Source organism: Plodia interpunctella, chromosome 14 (genome assembly GCF_027563975.2).
Source record: "Plodia interpunctella isolate USDA-ARS_2022_Savannah chromosome 14, ilPloInte3.2, whole genome shotgun sequence".
NCBI lineage: Eukaryota > Metazoa > Arthropoda > Insecta > Lepidoptera > Pyralidae > Plodia > Plodia interpunctella.
The window spans coordinates 7694533-7716500 of record NC_071307.1 but is presented as its reverse complement, the minus strand read 5'-3'; the positions used below and the strand labels follow the sequence as shown (position 1 = coordinate 7716500).

At 39.8% G+C, this 21968-nt stretch overlaps 3 protein-coding genes across 3 annotated transcripts; all 3 read left to right on the top strand.

Annotated features, from left to right (window-relative positions):
- The first annotated feature begins 247 nt into the window (after nucleotides 1-247).
- On the top strand, nucleotides 248-2595 carry Rack1 (Receptor of activated protein kinase C 1). Its single transcript, XM_053754315.1, has 5 exons — nucleotides 248-458; nucleotides 728-936; nucleotides 1320-1526; nucleotides 1853-2104; nucleotides 2335-2595. The coding sequence occupies exons 1-5, from the start codon at nucleotides 350-352 to the stop codon at nucleotides 2515-2517; spliced, it is 960 nt and encodes a 319-aa protein (XP_053610290.1). The 5' UTR covers nucleotides 248-349; the 3' UTR covers nucleotides 2518-2595.
- Nucleotides 2596-3764: 1169 nt separating this feature from the next.
- SCAR lies at nucleotides 3765-19880 on the top strand. Its single transcript, XM_053754583.1, has 11 exons — nucleotides 3765-3967; nucleotides 14334-14488; nucleotides 14642-14793; nucleotides 15073-15341; nucleotides 15720-15897; nucleotides 15980-16102; nucleotides 16748-16895; nucleotides 17358-17479; nucleotides 17846-18070; nucleotides 19123-19353; nucleotides 19739-19880. Exons 2-10 carry the CDS (start codon nucleotides 14367-14369, stop codon nucleotides 19314-19316), a joined length of 1533 nt encoding a protein of 510 aa, XP_053610558.1. The 5' UTR covers nucleotides 3765-3967; nucleotides 14334-14366; the 3' UTR covers nucleotides 19317-19353; nucleotides 19739-19880.
- LOC128675629 (serine/arginine repetitive matrix protein 1-like) lies at nucleotides 19515-21432 on the top strand. Its single transcript, XM_064436386.1, has 2 exons — nucleotides 19515-19530; nucleotides 19739-21432. The coding sequence occupies exons 1-2, from the start codon at nucleotides 19515-19517 to the stop codon at nucleotides 21430-21432; spliced, it is 1710 nt and encodes a 569-aa protein (XP_064292456.1).
- The last annotated feature ends 536 nt before the right edge of the window (nucleotides 21433-21968 follow it).

Sequence of the window (21968 nt, the reverse complement as noted above, 5' to 3'; positions counted from 1 at the left end):
ATTTCGCCCTCAGGACTCAGGATAGGACATAACGAAACTTTTCGAATAGAAACTTTTTCTGCAGTTTCCTCTTAGTTCATGTGCAACAATGGAAAATATTTTTTAATTATCCGATTGCTTGCACTTGATTGCATTCGTTGATCAATCAATTTAAATAAATCAAGATCGTTCAAGTATCAAGAACATTACAAACACTGGCAACAAGTCACATCCGATTTTAACTTTGACAGTGACAAATGACTGATAGACTTAATTTCGATTCACATATCATCTGTCATCTTTTCTTCCTCCATCTTTCTTTCATCTGGTGTTGCGCCGGCGAGTGGTTCTTGAAGCCAGATAGTGAAAAATGACTGAAACTTTAAAGCTAAGAGGAACCCTCTGTGGCCATAATGGCTGGGTTACTCAAATCGCTACAAACCCCAAGTATCCTGATATGATTTTGTCTTCATCTCGAGGTAAGATTGTTTGCTCAATTTATTGCTACATAATTTCTAATCCGAGTACATCTTGCATGGTGACTTGAGAAATTTCAACTGAAACTGGGATTTTGGTCTGTTTTCCTGTCACACATATTTTCAAATCAATATTTTTATTTCGATGATGAATCAAACCTTTGCCACGCGAGTCCTGAGCGGCAAGCGGATATGGGGCTGATAACCTCTCAATACAATGCATTTTGGCATTTTACCACATACGACTATTAAATTTCATTTTATCGTTTCAGACAAAACACTAATTGTATGGAAGCTGACCAGGGATGAAACTAACTACGGTGTGCCACAGAAACGTCTATACGGTCACTCCCACTTCATTTCGGACGTCGTGCTGTCAAGTGACGGCAACTACGCCCTTTCGGGGTCCTGGGACAAGACTTTGCGTCTCTGGGATCTTGCGGCAGGCAAAACCACCAGGCGTTTCGAAGATCATACTAAGGTGTGACAGAACTTGGTTTTCTAATGTTATAGTGATGTGTAGCGCCTATGCGAGGCAGAAGATAAGTGTATGCGCCTTTGCGAGGCAGAAGACTCAAGGGAGAACAGACATTGTCTTAACTGGCAGTCTTGTCTGGCTTTGAGTAAGTAGTCAGTAAATAAGATATAGGTATGTTGCAGAAATTTAAAAAGTGCATGTTTTATGTACCTACACTCATAGGTGCCTACACAACTACTTACCTATGATGTTAATTTATCCTTGTGGTCAAGTTATGTAGATTAGTTCTTTATTGCTTTCATTTAGTTTAAATTCAGATTCTAACAATAGCTAGGAATTTTTAGATTTGTATTTATCAAAATGTTTATTCAATTTCTTTTCATTAGGATGTCCTGTCTGTTGCCTTCTCTGTGGACAACCGTCAGATCGTCTCTGGCTCCCGGGACAAGACCATCAAGCTGTGGAACACCCTGGCTGAGTGCAAGTACACCATCCAGGATGATGGTCACTCTGACTGGGTGTCATGTGTGCGATTCTCACCAAACCATGCCAACCCCATCATCGTGTCTGCGGGCTGGGACCGCACAGTCAAGGTACTATTTTTGTATTTATTATCTCAAAAGGATGTAATATACTTGATAAATTTGCAATTTTCATGTAGATGAAATGAATTATTCATATGACAAATTGTTTTTTATTTACTGTTTAATAACCAAATAATTTTATGGTTAAAAACACTTGACTAAATGTCTTCAAAAATTGTTCAGAAAGTCTACAAACACTTGTTAATTTCATAGACATTCCAATGAAGATATTGTATATATTCCCATATTCAGACTATTAAATTTTTAAGAGTCATAACATAGTTTTATTTTTCTAATTCTAAAATACTGTTTTCTTACTTTAATGTTTTCCTTAGGTCTGGCACTTGACCAACTGCAAACTGAAGATCAATCACCTTGGCCATTCTGGCTACCTGAACACTGTGACTGTCTCTCCTGATGGCTCACTCTGTGCCTCTGGTGGCAAGGACATGAAGGCCATGTTGTGGGATTTGAATGATGGCAAGCACCTCCACACATTGGACCACAATGACATCATCACTGCACTTTGCTTCTCACCCAACAGATATTGGCTCTGTGCTGCGTTTGGACCCTCTATCAAAATTTGGGTAATTCTAATTTTCTTATTCCACTAATCTTTGTGATGGCACATCAGTTGTTTGTAGCTTCAGAAACTACTATATAATATAAAATTTTACATGGAAAAGTGCATGTGATAAATTAATTTTCTCAAAACATAGTTCATAGATTCCATTAATTAGTAATTATACAGATTCCCATGTCACAGCCTCTGATGAAAAACTGAAATGTAATGGCAATGCTATTATTAACTTTTCAGGACTTGGAAAGCAAGGAGATGGTTGAGGAGCTCAGGCCAGAAATCATCAACCAGACACAGACCTCCAAGTCGGACCCACCCCAGTGCCTCTCACTTGCGTGGTCCACAGACGGTCAGACCCTCTTCGCTGGCTACTCTGACAACATTATCAGAGTATGGCAGGTTTCCGTCTCTGCACGATAAGAAGATTACAAGACTGGGTTTCATTTATTTTTGTGCTATTTACCAGAGGATAAAAATAAATGGAATTGCCTAATTTAATCCTTAGTTTTATTTGATCTCTTGTATGTATTTATTTCATGTTGTGAAATGAGTAGAATGTTTGACATTGTAAATAAAGTGATTGTATGTAAGAATATTCTATTTTCCATTTTGACTTACCCCAAATATATTTAGAAAGAGTACGCGGGGGCGCCAGTACTTGTAAAAAAAGGTTTTGATGTAACGTAGGTACCTAAGTAATTTCAGAACATTTTTAAACCTGTGATCTTTAGCCATTAAAATACCAACTAAAATATTAGTTATAAATGCAAAGGTAAGTTTGTTACCTCTTCACGCATTTTCTACTGGACCGATTGTTATGAATTTGGTACACGGGTAGAAAATAACCTTGAATAACACACATGGTACATACTTTTTAACCCGAAATTCCAACTGGAGCGAAGCCCTGGGGTTCAGCTAGTATTACATAAAATATCGAATAGTAGGTATAAATAAATCGTCATCACGGTTCGATAGTAAGGATAACTATCGATTACCTACCTACTATTGTTTTTTCCACAATGTAGTGTACCCATGGATTTAATACTTGTACGGAGTACTGGTATGCGGAACACTTCACACGTGAAGACTTATTAAAATATGGACTTCATGCAGGTAAGATCTTCAGTCAAAATCAAGTTTATATCAGTTTATTACCATAGTTGACCAAATAATGCAGAACATAACCTAAAATAGTGTTATTAGTTTCAGCATAATCCACTAAATATTTCCTTTTTCCTTTAAACTCGCACCATGATTGCGTAGAATGTATTTTTGGTCGTAAATCTGCAACAATATTGAAAAGTGGCGCTTTTTGCCTCCATTAGCAATGTTTGTGTACCTTAGTTGTACCGGTAGCGCCATCTGCGCTGAGCTTTGCGTAATATGCCCTATCCTATTCCATGCGCCTCACACTCTTCTTGTCCTTGCTGTCACTCGTTTCATTCAATATTATATCGATATTATAACAAAACGTTTTGATAAGGAACAAAACGTAATAAATAGCTAACAGCGCTCTCTGGTGGTATTCTAATGTAATTAAAATATAATCCTACAAAATGTCATGATTATCTTCTTTCTTGCTTACTCCTATGTAGTTTGAACGCACAATATGAGAAAGTGAGATCATAGAAAAGGCTCATATTTATTCGCAGAGTTATCCTACACATTTCAATTTAACGCTGCCATTTTCGTTTTGTGGCACGGTTATGCGGTGGTCTGTGTATAATTTTACTTCAATAACTAACAGTAATTTCCCTTTGAAGTGTTTTGAGAGTTTTGTATCGTGCTATCTTGTCTGTGAAATTCATAAGTGACTCTATAAAGTGTGTTTATTTGCCTCACAAAACGTTGATTTCCTTGGGTGGAGAAGGTGAGTACTTGCAATATTTCAGGAATTTACGGCTTGGAAATCCTTCCTAACATCCTGTTTCTACTATCAAATTAACATCCATTTGTGTCGCATTTTTGCTATGTTAAAATAATGCCACAAGTCGTACTTACAGGTTGTCGCAAAAGCTTTGCTAATATGGGCGTTGTGATTAGTGAAGGTTTATTATCATTTACTGCTAATCTTTATTGCGATTCACAACAGTTGTGATGAGAACATATACTTGCTTTAGTAAATGATATATGATTTGAAAACACGATACCAATTTGTAATTCTATAACCATTACGCCGGACTAAATTGTATTTGACTCAAAGTTTTCTTAGATCTAGAATGTTATTCAAATTGTTTATCTTTACACTTCGCAAATGTTTACTCATTTGACATTGCGCCAACATTTTTAATAATCAGACTTAGTTATTTAGTTTATTGACACAATACCATTTCAACATTTCTGGATGTCCTTTTGGTTGTCAATGTTGGGTGAATCATGATACCTACCTAATTATAATGATAAGTAGGTACCTACTTATCATGAGTTAGTATGGAAAGGATATTTCACAAATCTCTTTGGTATTGATCAAATTTATTTTTGTTACACCTAATGTCCTGTTTTCAAGTGGTTACTTCACTTGGGGATTGAGTTACTTGCAGTGTAATAGGTACCATCTTCTAATATATAAAATTATCATCTCACAGTTTTAATTGCCATACTCAATTGAAATGGCTTGACCAATTTTGATGAAACTTTATATATGTGTATTCGGTAGGTCTGAGAATAGGTTATATCTATTTTTAACGTCCACCCGAGCTAAGATGGGAGAGGCTGCTAGTTGTCATATAAGTATCATTAGGCCTTGAAGAAGATTATGCATTTGGTTGTGTATTGTGTTTATAATTCTTTAGACAATTAAGTATGTTTTTGAGGTTTTGAGCTGCCCTGTTCTATTATATTGAAAATAGGTTGCTGCATCAATATAAACTTTTAAAATAGACATGACATGTGAATAGAAGTGAACAATGTGTCATTGTTGTTTAAGAACTAAATGTAAATAAAGTTATCAATTATTATCAGTGAAGAGACTTCATAAACTGACTATGGAACTTTCAATGCCACCTGATATTATATACCTAGACCCATCAGCAGTAAAAAACTGTCTATCTATTATTCAATAAATAAATTCGAAACTAAATGCAAGTCTAGAATAATAAAATTGTGAAGTTAGGGAAGTTACAGTTAAGATTTATTAACTATATTTTATACTAGTTGTGCTTCGGTGCTTCGCTCCCGTAGGAATTTCAGGATAAAAAGTACCCTATGTGTTATTCCATGTTATATTCTACCCCTGTACCAAATTTCATAACAATCGGTCCAGTACATTTTGCGTGAAATACTAACAAACATCCACATCCTCGCAGACTTTCGCATTTATCATTTTACTAGGACTTACACACTAGTGTGTAATGGAGACGTCAATGCACAAACCACTTCAATAATATAGTCCAGTGTTACATTCCACGTAATGGCCAAGACCATCCGACGAGGAATACGAGAGATATTGCCACTGTTTGCATAAATAGAATAAGATAAGGAATAGCTCAATTACGCGATTCATAACGCCCTGTTGACGCGGCATCCTCTCGTGAAGCGCGGCGGAAGTGTCGCGTTGAAATGCTGGGCGCGCGCGTATTACAAGCTATGACTTATTTGAGGCTAGTCAAATGACTTCACATGATTGTAGATAAATAATTATCTGTTTACATCCTATTAATAGGTATTATAAATGCGAAACAATTATCCAAAGAGTTCGCGTAAGAAAGGCTAGATGTCTCCCGCTTTTTTTTTTAATAAAATTCAATTCGCACTTATTTAGCATGAAAATTGGCGTCTGCTTGGTCAGCTAGTATTATGATTATGAGCATGACGTAAATATTTCACCTCCCACATGGCGAGAGTTTGTTGACCTACTAACATATGCTATTATCACAAGCTTTCAACTTTGTAATTCCTCTGAGGGTTTTTGCAGACGTTGAGGTCATACAATTTTGCTAATGGACTTGAAAATTGTGCTACAATTTTACGTTACATAATACATAATTTTGAAAATATCATACATTTCTTCCTCAGCCATAGAGCTTCGTAGTTCAAGGAGTAGGTATCCTCACATATTATAAAAAGAAGTCGCGTCTGTCTGTCTGTATTGTATCACATTAACATACATAGTCTGTACGAACGCGATAAACTACCAGACGGAAACTGTTTTCACTAGTAGAGTGTGGATTCCTGAAAAATGTTTTGGTGTATAATTTGTTATGGTTTTAAAACCCAAATGAGCCGCAAGTGGTGATTCTCAGAGCGTTTCGGCCGCTGCAGTCGCGCTGTCATTACAATTTTTCAAATTTTAACGCAGTCAAGAATGGCTTTTACTATATGACTTTACATTAATTACTTGGTACTGTAGTAATGTCAATTTTATGAATGATTGATTTTGGAAATGATTCATTCCTCAAGAAAATTGACGGATTGTAATGACCGCGTAGCCGCAGCGGTCGAAACGCTCTGCGAACCACCCTAGTATTGTATAATAATATCGATTCGGATAAAAGATTATTAAACTTTTGTAAAGTGGTCACCGTAGCACAAATGATGGTTTATGCTCGTGCAAAAACATATGCCCAGCTTCTGCTTGCGTATCTTTTTTAAATACTTGGCTCTCTATCTTTATTTCTTACATGCGCCCCGGGGCTTCGCTGCCGTGGAAATTTCGGGATAAAAGTACCCTACGTGTTATTCCACATTTTCTTCTATCCGTGTACCAATATTCATATCAATCGGACAGCGGATTTTGCGTGAGAGAGTAGCAAACATACGTCCTCACAAACTTTCGCATTTATAATATTAGTAGAATTAGTAGGATTTTTACGTAATCATTCTAGTACTAACTGTACCTATGTTGTAAATACTTCCATCCGTGATACGGTATTTAGGTTTATGTTACAGCGATTGGTATGCGAACAACTTTTATTGCAGAGATGCACCACTCGTGCCCCATCCACCTCAACATACATAATATTCCATAATTATTAGAATACTAGTTGCAAGTAAAAACCAGAAATATAGATTTTGTATTGTAATAATTAATGCATATATGGATGTTGTAACAATTGACAGCTGATAGGCATCAACAGCATTTTCAAAGACAGTTAACGTCGGACATCGTCCGGTCATAAAATCAGATGTTTTAAAGTGTATTTTTTATTCAGATCCTAAAGGCACTTCGGGCGCCACAGACGGAAACTGAAGAAAATACACGAGGATATGAGAAATCTCTGCCTTTAACTTGATTTCTGAATTTTTTAACAATCCCTCGATTTAATAAAAACATCTAAACCGTTTTATTCAAGCATGCTCTGATTAGTGGTGTATTTTGTAGATGCATTAGATCAATATCATGGATTTAGTTCGCGATGTCGGCTTGTCAATTTTCACACTTACCATGATCGGAATAAATGCGAAAATGCATTAAAAAAAATATCAGCAAGAGAAAACTGTTGGAAAATTATCTCGGCATTTATAAGACCGTAACACACCTCATGCGATTAACTATCGCGTGCTATTCAGTTATTTACAGCAGAACTGTTAATTTCTATTGGAATTTAATATTTGCTCTCGATATTAGTTTATGAATCTATCGATAGCTAAATCGCTATTGGTGTTATACGGAAATAGGTACCAAAGTCTCCTCAAGAAGAAGGATCTATTGAGGAAGTGATTATTGAGAAGAGAGGAAGGATTTTTGGTGTATATGTTACGCGTAAACCTCGTGTGAAGTATGGCGACACCTAGGTGCAGCCGGTCTCAGTTAAACCTAGATGAAGCCTGCTTATGTTGAGCTAGACTAGGTTCAGGTGGTCTTCGGAAGTTACACCTCAAGGTCACTCTTTGATACTGAACCTCCAATATTTTTGGACATGCATGCAGCAAGTATGTCTTTCTGTTGTCGTGATTACTTATACATTATACAGGATGCCGCCTACCCCTTTGTTTCTCTCCCGGACTTTCCTAGAGAAGCTAGGTCTTCAACTTAGGTATATGATATTATAAGATACAGATACCTAAATAGGTACTTTCAGAATCAGACGTAAATATTTTGTACTAGATGTTGTTGATGGGAATTTTGAGATAAGATATACCCTATAGCAATCTTGATTAATGTACCTTTCTATGGTGAAATAATTTTTGAAATCGGTTTGGTAGTTTCGCAGATTACCCGCCTCACACATACAAACTCACAAAGTCCCAAACTCACAAACGCTTACCTCTTTATATTAATAGTATAGATAAATCAAGCGAATATTTATTTCGATTCTTATTACCCAAAATTGAATGTATACATACATATATTTTTCTAATGAAACTAACTTTCTACAATTTTGACAGATATATACTTCTATTTCGCGGTCATTGCCCTCTGTTGAATCCAAATTTGTCACTGCATTATTTAGATTTAATTGATACTGCATTGGAATTGCTAATATACATATTTATGAAAGTTGTAGTTCAGTATACAAAGCTTATATATACATCTTCCTATTAACAGGGGCGATCCTTCTTGTTTCTATTCAATTTCAAGTCTATAGCTATTACTACCTCCAGTTTTAGGGCTTAGAAGGGCGAGCAAATAGTTCTAGTTTACCAGAAGTACACCTTGGTACAAAGGTCGTCTACATGGTACCTTTCATCTATTTCTGCTGCTAAACAGCAGTGCTTGTATTGTTGTGTTTAGTGGAGAGTGGCAGTGTAATTACCCTAGGCACAATGTCGACTACACTCGTGAGACACGTCTATAGTCTGCGGTGACCATTTTCCAATAGGTCGATCGAATGCTTATTTGTTTGCTTGGTAGTATAAAAAAGTCAACAAAAAAGCAACTGTGAAACGCTGCAATTGAAAAATTATATAAATTTGTGCATACTTACAATTTAATCATAATCTTTATCTAATCTTGTGTACATACTGTGTAAATACATTCGATGTAAAATATGACGTGCAATTTATGAAGTAGGTGTGTATTCATGAACTCATCGATTGAATTACGATCATTAACCGATATCGTGCAAATCTAGTACTAATCTACAAATAAGTAATGCTTACCCAACCCCTCTTAATTAAATCACAAAGTTGAATGATGAAAAGTCAAGTTAAAGTTGTAATCGCGTACAATAGTAGATGCAATAAGAAATTACTTTCCAAGTTTAAGTTTTAGGCACTATCATAATAATGATATCACTTCACTACCTAGGTACCTACATAGCGTAAAACAAAGTCGCTTCCTGCTGTCTGTCCCCATGTATGTCCCTAGATCTTTGAAACTGCGGATTTTGATGGGTTTCTGTAGTGGATAGTGTGACTTCTGAGGAAGTTTTATAAGCATAAGTTTTAGTGTATAATTTATTATGGTTTTAACCGAGCAATTCGCCTGTAATACAGCAATTAAAAATTGAGGTAACAGGAAAACAAAATAATAAGAAGGGAATTTGCGTGACCTCATTCAAAAAATATTAAGACAAATATTCCTAAATAATAAAAATTCTCGTAACATAATTTATATTATACAAGCGGCATGTTCCGGCTTCGCTCGGGTAAAACAATACATTCTACACCTAAACACGGTGAAAAGAAATCCGCACGAAAATCCGTGCAGTAGTTTTTGAGTTTATCGCAAACAGATAGACGCACAGAGGGTTTTATAAATATATATGTAAGGATAAGGATTATGGGTGTCATTCCACACAACGACCTAGCAGCAGACTCCTTGTAGATGAGATGATGTCGATGTACCTATTTGTTGTACCTACATATTTGTCTTGCATGTGCAAAAGTAATTACACGCTTCACCTTTTCGTTTAGCATCAAATTAGCGCGGCAATGCATTGTCGTAATCACATGTGATGTGAATAGATTTGCTTTAATTCTTCTATAAAAATTGTCCCATACAAATTAATTTAGTTTTTTACCAACTATACCATCTATACTTTTTACCAACATTAAGCAACGTTTTTACCTAGTCATAACACGCTATAGATATTAATTCTCCCCTCAAAAATAGGTTTTAAAAATGGTACAGTCAATCTAGCTAGATGTCCTATGCTCCGTTTTGTTGATGGAATGAATCTGTCTTCTCTATCACACAAATTCTACCAGCTCGTATAATATCATAGTATTATCGGTTTTTCGATCGCGTTAGCCGGCGGATGTGTCAAATTGATTCGCCGGTCCGCCCGCACTGATTTATTGACGCGAGTCGCTACCCTGTCTCATGAACGTTCCTGGATTGCAGTGGATCCAGGAGCACGGACGGGGAACAGGGAATTGGGCAATTTGCAGGTTGTCTTTATTCATACTCCTAAACATAAATACACATCAACGAACTTGATCTATAAGTATTTGTTGCCTAGCCTAGTTAAAATTAATTCCAGATGTTACCCATGTGACAATATTTTAAAAAAGAAACCTGGTTTTTGGTTGATTGTATTTAATGTGTTCCAAAAGGGCACTCTGTAGCGTTGCATTCTTGTCTGTTTTGGTGATCCCGGAAAAATAAATAAAAATAGATTATATAATATAATTTATTTATTTTCCGGGTTGAAAGGTATTTCCCTATGTCCTTCTCCATACTTCAAACTACATGTATGCAAAATTTCAAGAAGATTGGTTAAGTAGATAGACTGAAGAGGTAACAAACAAACATACTTTTGCATTTATAATATTAGTTAGGATAATTCTTTTCACTGAAGATTTGGTGAGTATAAAAAGCATTGAATGCATTATCGCCTTTATGATATTAGTCAGGATTAAGACTGTTTTATTATCCAATCATCCCACTGTTTATACAGTGTAACTAAGACTTGAGACTAAGACATTACTCGGTTCTAAAAATAGATAAGGCTAGTCTAGCTCTTAGCTGAGCTAGATTCTTGATTAAGTGTCCCAATTATGTGATTGCCTTCGCTTCTTGTCAATCTATTGTTTCCTTTCTACTTATTGAATGTCTACACTTTTGGTCAGCTGTGTGGTGGACCATGTTCCAACCTTTATGGTGGTGGAGTTTGCGATCACTTCAGTACGTAATTGTAGAGGTCCGGTATATCCCTTTCCCAAAATGTCAAATTGTCCTTTTCTCACATTCGTTTTATACTACTTATGTAGTGAAGTGATAACGTCATTACGTAAGTAGTACATGTAATTCGTTGTGCGCATAATAAAGAATTATTTCAATGTATGTGTAAATGGCTGTGCCCCGTCCGGATAATCTTATCAAAAGCAGGATGACACAGTCGCCCGCGGTTATAGGGCAAAGGCCTATGTCAAATGTAAATGAGACTGTAGAATGAGAAATTCGTGAGAAAGGGCCTAATGCCTTATACATGTGATTATTCAGTCTTCAATCCGGTGTGGACATCCTTCTAATGACATCACACACGTCCATGGAAAGCTTACGTGCCTCTCCAATAGATCTTGACTCACAGATGTGCCATCGCACTATGTAGATAAACATTACCAATTTGGAAAGTTTAATTTTACCTGAAGAAGCAACAATAAAATCTTCGATACAACCTTACGTTTATAAAATAGTAGTATTATGATTTGTAAATACTGTCAAGAAAATGTATGTACAGTCCAATAGCTTATCATTTAATCATTTGTTGCGAATTCGCATCGAATATCGTACAAGTTCTTATAGATGCGGCTTGTTCTTATTGACATGCTGTACCATAATTATCAGAACCATCTAGCTAGATACCTCTGTCCGATAACTAAATATTTAAATCACCATGAAGATTCAAGTGTGGTGGTGATGTAACGACGCCATTTTTGTCGGTGATGTCAATCCTTGTGCAAGTCGTACAGCATACTGCATAAGGACGTAACGCTAAGTATTTGAAGTAATACTAATTACTATGTAGTAGATACTTAAAAGGTATAAGCTGTAGCGCACCTTCGTAGCAAAACTTGGAAAAGCATTAATTGCAAAAAATTATAGTCTGTATTCGATTGACATTACGTCATATTATAGCTTTCTCCTGCATAAAAATCCATTGAACCATACCGCCGATCTGGTGTATACCAGATTAAACTAGAAAGACAAGTGGTTAACTGGCCTCTCGTAGAAGGTATTACGGGGTAAACGGGATAAAAATGCTCAATATGGTCCAACGAACATCTCCTAAAATTTTCTAAACGAAGTCCAAAATGGTAGTCTCCATACAACTTTTTTTTGTATTTTGTTGTGTACAACAATAAAGTTATTTCAAACAAACAAAATGTCGTATTAGGTCCTACACTGAGTCTAGAATGGCTATAATTCTACTGTTAGATCATATTTGGTATTTGGCCCACAAAGTTCGTTGGCTTTGCGGCGTACTTAAATGTCATTGTCGTGACACTCCGCTGCGGCAATCAAAATAGTGATTGAGACGCGATCACAGTTGTTTTGAACCGTTGATTTGAGTGGAGTACCTTTTAGTGGTTTGGTTTTGTTTGTATCGCTCATTGAATGGCTCTATTTAACTATTCTAGTATATCTCTATCGTTGCTGTTATGGACTCTAATGCTTGGTTTAAATACAAGATAGATACTTGTCCTGTTATTCATAAAGTAGTTAAAAATAAGTCATTTTTTCTCTTTCTGTCATAATTATAAAGTTCGATAGTGACAAAAACGATTTTAGCTTAAAGTTAGTTTTAATTTAATTGCATCAAAATTCGTTGCATGGTCTAAAAGCGCATCAGGACACTTGCGCGAAAAAAATTGCAGGAAAGGCACATGTCTTTTGCGCGCAAAAGTACCAAACTCGTCTAAAAGAAGACAGCTCAGAAACAGAGAGGCGGAGGGTGACTTGTACTCGTATGTTGTGATACGAAAGCTAGGTTTAAAGAAACTATGAATAATAGGGCCGAATAGAATTCTTTCTGGTCTCTGTCTCCAAAAGCGTAGGCTTCCGACCTTTCACTTTTAACCATTGTTACTCAATAGGAACACCCGAAGCCGTGCTATGAAGCAATTAGTCTACCATTAGGTATTCAAGCACAACGGCACTTCCAGTCGGTAGCGTAATAACGTGATTGCCGGGAACAGTGAAGGAACTGGCGGAAATGCAGAAAAGCATGCAACAAACAGTACACCACTTTACCAACTTTACTGATATGTGGCGCTTAGTTTGTCGCCAGGTTTGCACGACTGAACAAAAAATTAGTATTGTGTTTTTAGGATTCGTGATTTTCATTATACCTTCATCATCTTCCTTATCCTTCTTACTTTATGTGGGGTGGTTGCAATTTATCAGTCTTCTCCACTTCTCCTTGATCAGTAACTTCATTTGTTGTCATATCCCTTATACGGCGATAATTCTTAAATTAATAATTTCTTTAATTTGTTGTTTGTATAAATTAAGGGTCGAAGGGGTCATGTTTTAGTCCATCAGCAATAGTAATATAGTCATATTTTTTGGACATTTGTTATATATGATGTATGTAAATGTAGAGTGATATGTGTTACGACTGAAATATTTATTCCGCTGTCGCTCAAACGGCGAAACGAAGCTCATCTTTTTGTAGTGCATTCTGCGAATAGCGCGTTGCAATGAATACACGCAAACTGTCAGATATTTCAGCGCAAAACACCCAGATTGCCGTCTCAATTTGCTGTCGATTGTGTTCCAGAGGCGTCATAATAGAGTTTCGTCATGGCGATAAGATGATTGTATTATAGGCACGTTTTGAACGAAAATAGCGATATAAATCATAAACATATTGCTGGGTGGTTATAAAATTTTTGGTCCAATTACGCAAGATGAAACTAGTATTTTTATGATCTGAAATTGAGTCCATCATGATTAAAGTAGCACCAATATTATTCAAGAGACAAGACGATATTTATCGCTTATTTTTATCTAATATTGTGGAGCTTTTTTTAAATTAAACATATTCCGATCCTTTTGTAATAAGGTAGGTAACTAGTTTGTGGGAGCCATAGATGCCCTTGGGCGACTTCACAATCTATGGACGCCTACAACGCCAGACGTGTTACATGCACGGCAGTTCTAAACCATGTAATGCCCATATACAATCAAACCCTGGCGCCCTCTTGTAGGGGCGACACTCTAGCTCACAGATTAATGCGTCCCCCTGACGCCATTTTGTGTCAAAATGTGACGACCGGCAAAAATAAAGATTATGACATTATGAGTAGTAAAAAAAGATTATGGTACGGGTGCACCACACTATTGGGAAAAACGCCCTGTCTCGCCCTTCAAACCGGAACTCAAAAATTTGTTTTTTTTTTTTCAGTGATGTGTGCGAGGTAGCTGGCTGGTGGAGGCGATGCCGCTGCCGAAGCGATTGGTGGAGCCGGTGCACGTGTCCCGAGGCACCGTGCCCGAGCGCCTCGCAGTCCCGTCCGAGCTCGAGGCGGTCACCAACGGGACCCTCGCTAATACTGTCAGGTAAATGAGGACTTACAAAAAATAAAAGGTACTATTAAAGCCTTATCTAGCCGCCCGCACACTAGTGACACCATCACATTTTTATCAATTTCTTAAAAAAAATATGATGAAATTACGTAGGGAATAAATGTTATATATTATTTCTGTTTACAGACAACTATCATCACTGTCGAAACATGCGGAGGATATGTTCGGCGAGCTGACTCGAGAGGCGACGGGGCTAGCGGAGAGAACTAATGTGCTGCAAGCGAGGATAGATAGGCTGGCGATTAAAGTCACGCAGTTGGACTCTGGAGTTGAAGAAGGTATGTCAACTTGGGAATGTACAAGCGTTTTTATTATACACTAGTGGCCCGTTCCGGCATCGCTCGGGTAAACCTTCATGTAGGAATTATACTATCAATTGCTGAAAACCGCGTGAAAATCCGTGCAATCGCGAACAACTAAAATACCTTAAATCACATCTTATAACTATCAATGATTGAACACTGGCTTAGACCACTAAGCCAGCCTGAGTCTTTCGAAGAGGAATGAAAACAAAATTTTGCTTATTTCTCTTATTTCTACAAATTATCTTTTTCCAGTGTCGCTCCAAGACATCCAAATGCGCAAGGCTTTCCGCTCGTCGCGAACGTTCCAGCAACAATTGTTCTCCAGAAACACTATGCCCACCGCCATGCAAGCGACCTACACTAAATGCGACCGCCCGCCGCCATTGGAGAGGCTCAACGAGTTCAGGGACGACGGCCGGGACGCGAGGAAGTTCTACACTGACCCGGACTACTTCTTCGAGCTGTGGCGTAGGGAGATGCTGCAGGACACTGAGAGGATTCAGCATGATCGGGGGAAGAAGGTAGGCTTTGAATGTACACTGCAGACATGATACTGTAGAATCTACAGTAACTTACAGTGAAGACAGGGATAAAAACAATACAAAAAGAAGTAATAGAATTTTTGTGTTTCGGTTTGAAGGTTGTGATTATAAGATACAGTGGCGAAAGACCCTAGTAACGCGCGTGTGATACCTGGTGTTGAGTCTATGCCGCGGTGACCGCTTACCATCTGGTGGGCAATATGTCACTTTGCCTGGTTGGTAGTTTAAAAATTCGGAGTAGGATCACGTTAGGTGGATATCTGATTTTTTATAATATTAAAATTCTAAAATAAGCATGTATATCATTGATGCTGCAGAATACTTTTTAAATACAGCATTTTTTTTTGCGACCCAAAGGTGCGTCCAGCCAGAAGCGGCAGCGGCGCAGACGGCCGCGGCACACGCAGAGTGCGGGCGTTGACCTCGACCAGAGAGAAGCAGAAGGCGGCCGCAGTGACCAGAGGGGAACACATCATGGCACCCGCGCAGCTCAGACATTACAACATCGACCAGTACCGCGACCCGGTCTATCAGAGTGAGTTATATATCTGTGTTTCTGTATTTGTTGTATATGTTGTTCCGTCAAACTCTAGTTTTCACGACTTTAACGTTTACAGCGACGACGGTGACAGACGGCGGCTACAGGGCTTCACAGCCGAGGCCGGCGTCGCAGCAAGTCAGACCGAACTCCATAGAGATCGACGTGCGGAGTCCGCAGAGGGTTGCTGGCAACGGACATGGTAAGTGAGGGTGCTCCTTCCATGAAACTACAGGTGATACTGGAGCTCGCACTGCTAAGGACTTTTTGATGTAAAGAATATGTATATATATTGTTGTCTTTTTAACTGTTCTCCGATCTCTCTTTGCTTTGAGAAAGGTATATTAATGTTATACTTTTTAAAATGTTATGTAGCACAAGGAGAAGTTGGGCGAGATGAAGTTTCATACAGAATTGTAGCTTTTATTTCATCCATGTAAGGGTCGATTTCAGAGATAAAATTACTCTATGTTGTGCTATGTAACGTTTTAACCTTTCAGTGAAAATTTATTCTGAACAGACAGACAGACTGTAATCTAAAACAAAATGTTTAGTTTCCTAATGGAATTCGCGATTAAATTTGACGTCTACCCCTGAAATTATTAACGAAAAAAGGGTAACGAAAATACTCTGATCCCATTTTATTGTATAAGGAAAATTAATCTTTATAGTCGACTGGCGGTCCGGCCCGGCTCCGCTCGGGTAAAACCATTACAAATAACACATAAACCTTACTCGGGAATCCACTGTCTATCGGTGAAAATCTTAAAAATCCACCCGTAATTTTATAGCGTTCAAACAGACGGTGGACTAGAGGACGTGTTTTGACCTGTGTATGTACTTGCAGTGGTGCAAGAAGAGAGTCCATACGGGTCGGTGGGCGAGCCCACGTACGGCAGCGGCAGCGGCGCCGGCACCCCCCGCCGCCCGCGGCCCTCCGTCCCGCCCCCCGCCCCGCCCGCCGACTCGCCTCGCGCCGTCTCCACGCCCGCCAGGTAACGACACGATCAATATGCTCCTCGTTATGTTTTTCAAGTTGAAATTGGTAGGAACTTTATTGTAATCGTTGAAAACAATAATTTATATATTTATTGATTATATAGACGGGCAGAGGTTTGCAGCTGATGCGTTATCAGACAACGTTGAAAGTTCTAGTCAATTCACTTTATGCTAAAAAAATAAGTTTATAGTGTCACTTCATATCAGTTTCATCATTTACACGGAACTTGTATAATGTGATGTTATTATTTGGTTTCAAATGACATGTTTCATAGAAATTTGTGTTATTTTTGCTTGAAAGGCTTAGAATTTCATGATTTATCCACTTTCACACTGACACTTCACACCACCAAAAAATCTTAGCCAACTTTTACAAGTGCTACGGACAGGACTCATTATTTAAGTAAAACTTTCCATTAATAATATGATTATTGACTATGCTTATAATAATAATCCAGATCGACGCTGCCCCCTCCCCCTCCCCCGCCGGGCGGCTCCCCCCCGCCGCTGGTCAACGGCGCCTCCCCCCCGCACCGCACCGCGCTCGATGCGCACCTCGATCATATGCATGCGGTTATTGGTGAGTACAATACATTTATATTGTTTTGACATGTCTTTTCATATTTACGACGTGAAAACGATTTCTCATCGGTCATCGCAATGAATCTCTCTAAATCGCGTCCATTTTGTAGTGGGATTTACGTTGGACATTTTGGAAATAAATTGGGGAAAATGTCGGCCGTTTTCTATTTTCAACATGGTGTTAGTGACAAATGTTTTTGAATATTGTATCAATTATTACAAGATCACTTCTAGCATTAGGCTTTTTTTTTAAATAAAGTGTACAAACAATGAAATGGATAGTTAGGACATTTTATTTTCACTCATTTACCTCTAATACAAAACGCATATTTGGCAAACCAATGTATGAGTGACATTCCCCCAGGCATGATGTCATCGGAGGAGAGCGGGGCGTGCTCCCCGCCGCCGCCGCCGCCGGCGCCCCCCGCGCCCCCGTCCCCGCCCCCGGCGGCGGCGGAGGCGGAGGCGCGGCCGCGGCCGCCGTCCCCGGGCGCGCTGCTGCGCGGGGCGTCCAACCTGAAGCCGCCGCGGCCCGCCGCCGAGCCCCAGCCCGACCCCAGGTCGGATCTGCTCAAGGCCATCAGAGATGGTGAGATCTATTCAAAATCGTTTATTTCTTTAACAGAATTGATACATAAGTTTATTATTTTTAACCCTCGACGCAAAAAGAGGGGTGTTATAAGTTTAACGTGTCTGTCTGTGTGTGTCCAAACGGATGAACCGATTTTCGTTTAGTTTTTTTTTGTGTCATAGATAATTTTATCCCGAGTGTTCTTAGCCATGTTTCATGAAAATCAGTTCAGCTGTTTAAATGTTGTAGCGAAACTAATACTGAAAGTCGGGGTTTTTTAATTTGTCTAAAAATTTACTTGTTATGACCTCATATTAAGTGAGATGCACCATGCTCTATCATAGGCAAACATAAGAGATTTGTTCAATACTTTTTATATGCCTATTGCGTCAATGGCGATTTTTGAAAGAAGGAAGAAGTTTTCCTTTGCCCAGCAGTGGGATGCAACAGGCTAATTAAAAAAAACCGATATAGTTTCGTTGAAAATGCATACGACTAATTGTCACTAGGTAGATACTCATAAAAGTAATGTTAAATGCAAAGGTATCTTGAAGAAATTTAGAACATAATCTGATCTTGAATTAAAATAAATGTCGAGAAAAAAAATTGTTTATATATAGGTTTATATCTCGTTTTAAGTTGAACATTCGTCAATAAATTTTTCGTAAAATTTTATGGATATCTTCTGTCTCAATTGGCTACTTTCCAACTAGTCGAATTTCCTAATGTCAAAAGTAAATCTCGTAATTAATAAAACTGATCAATTAAAGTGACATCGAATTTATTATATTTGGTAATTTAACTGGAGTGAAATCTCTATATATATATATAAACGCACGGCCGAAACTACTGGGCTTAGAAAGCTGAAATTTGGTGTGTAGGTTCCTACCACTAGCACTAAGAAAGGATTTTTACTCACATACGAAGTTGTGGGCGAAAGCTAGTATATTATAAAGAGATCAATCAAATTAAAGTGACATTTAAATCATTGTATTCGGTTGTTTACATTTTTATACTTTTATTTTCTTTATATCCAGCCAATCGGTGACGTGGTGTTTGGTTGGTTTCAGGCATAAAACTGCGCAAGGTGGAGAAGCGCTGCTTGGAGACCGGCGGGCGCTACGACACACTGCGCAGCGCGCCCGGACTGCACGATGTAGCTTCCATCCTCGCGCGGCGCGTGGCTGTGGAGCTCAGCGACTCCAGCTCCGCCGCCGACTCCGACTCCGACGACGAGGACCAGTGGACCGAGACCAGGGCGTGACCAAGGTGTGACACCGCGCAGCTCTCTCACACTGCCGGTGAGCTCTACCTGTGTTTATACTAGCTTATACTAGCTCCCGTATAATACAAGTTATGTTCTTGTCAGGCTGATTTTGCGTAAAAGAGTGACATACATACATAAACACGTCCTTACATTCTGAAACCATTTCAATCATTTACATATTAATCCATATTATAAATGCGAAAGTCTGTCTGTGTGTCTGGTTGCTTTCACGGCTAAACCACTTTCATAAAATGTGGTATGTAATTTACTTTGTTTACTTTATTGCTGTTAGCAATTTATACCAGTCAAACATATCGATCAGAGTTCAAAATTGTGTTTCACAAGTGTTGGATCGAAGTGATGGATAGGCTACCTAAGGATCACTCTAGAAATATATAAAATATACTTATTGTCCGTAGACCCCCCGGAGCCCCGGCCCGCGGCGCCCCCCGCGCCCTCAGAGCGGGTCGCCATCAACGTCAACCTCGACCGCACCAAATCCGAAGACCACGCCGAACCTGACCTCTGTTACGTGCGCAACTCCTCATTCCTGAGTCGCGACATCGAAGCCAAAACCAAAGCCGACCCCCGAAAAACAAAGCCAGACTCGCCCCCCATCAGATCACCCCCGAAAAAAGTGCTCTCCCCTCCGGCCAAACCAGATTCACCCCCCAAATCTTTACCAGCGAAAGCTTCGCCCCCTAAGGCAATCCCGCCGAAAAAAGCTGATGTAATTTCCCCTCCGAAAAGAACCGTCTCCGTCGCTCCGCCCCCTAGAAGCATCGTAACATCCCCTCCGAGCTGCGACACGTCTTCCACCCCTAAAGTGGAATTCCCTCTGAAAAAAGAATCCCCCCCGCCCCCAAAGAATCAGGTCACCTCTTCGCCGGTGTCTAACGTCAAACTGAACAGATCCGACTCGAAAGGAGAGGAAAGTCAACCATTGAAGGTCGCGAGAAAGGAAACGCCATTTGTTAAAGAAACCATAGTGAAACACGAGAAATTGTCTCTGGTCAATGAGGATGTTGCCAAATCGGGGAGTAAAGATGGTGAGAGTGACAAAACGGTTAATAATGTCGAGAAGAAGTGTGAGGAGTCGAACGGTGTCGGAGATAAGATAAAGAAGTTTGAAAAGGCGGCTGAAGATGCCAGTGCGAATGTGAGTGTGGGGAGAGTGTCGCGGCCGGGGTCCGTGCGGCGGGGGAGGGCGGAGCGGCCGCAGCAGCTGCCGCCCGCCGCCGCCCCCGCCCCCGCCGCCGCCCCCGCCCCCGCCGCCGCCCCCGCCGCCGTCGTCGCCTTCAAGGACTCCGTACACTTCGACCTGCCGCCCGAACGGACCTCCGCTCAGCCCGTTAACGTGCAACAGCAAAACCTTAGCAAAAATGGCTGCGGACACCCTAATCCCGCCGCTGTGAAATGGCAACGAAGCGAAAGCAGTTCGATAGAGGTGGACAAAATAAAACCAGAACCGCAGAAGATCATAAAACCGGAATTCAAACCGATGCCGTCTCCGGTCGATGTCACTATTCGGTCCCCCAGTCTCGGCGCCAAAATCCCGGATCAGTTTCCGTCGCACGGCACCGCGTTCAGGAATGTCGCCTCCCCGGACACGAACCGCGCGAAACTCAACGACGATCTAAATACTCATAATCTTAAGGCTTGTAAATTGAAAAACAAAGAGAAGTACTCCGTCAGCAAGGGCTCCAGCTACTTCATGCGGGGCTCCGAGGAGATCTGGCTGGTGAAGAAGAAGGACATAGAGGAGATCGAGGAGAGGGTGCTGGACTCGTTCCGACGCGCAGGCGGGAACGTGTGCGCGCGGAGCGAGAGTGTGCGGCCGGCCAGCGACAGCGGACAGGCCGTCTCGTTCTCGCACGCCACCATGGGGCGTCACAAGCGGCAGATGTACGCGCGCAGCGAGTCCCTGGACCCGCAGCGCACGGGTGCGCGTGCGCAGACGCTGCGGCGCCAGGCGTCCGCGGCGTGCACGTGCGGACACGACAGGAAGCCCCGCGCGAAGCCCGCGGAGGCTCCGCCGCGTCCGCGCTCGCGCTCACACGGCGACGACAACAACCAGGCGCATGTCCTCGATAAATACGAAACCCTCGTGTAAAATATTTCATGTGTTAGCTACTGTTTTCCCGATCCTGTTCCATGCACGATTCATTGTGATGGTATTATGTAAGTCTGTCTCGGTCGGCACCTATTCGAGAATAGTCTTGTGGCCGCAGGGTTGTATCGTGTAAGTTTGGTGCAGTGCATGGAATATTCGTATCGTATCGTGTGTATTCACATAATCAGTGTGGTTTGTATTGAATCGTAAATAAATTATATTCGATATTAAGAAAAATATTGGCTAGTCTTATGAAGAAAGCTAGATGGATTTGAGAGTGATTGCAAATTTTTCGCTTCTTAAAACCAAATTATTTACTTGATAATGAGTAGGAAGAAATGATTAGATGTAATATAAATCTTTTATAATGTCCGATCATTGTTGAATTGTATTGTTTACAAGAAAACAAAAAAATGGTTAAACTTAAAAAATGGGCAATATATTACTATTTTATAACTAAGAAAAGAGCATTTGATAATTCACTAGAATACTAGTGATTAAACACTATTAGTATATAATAATAATATAGTTCTTGC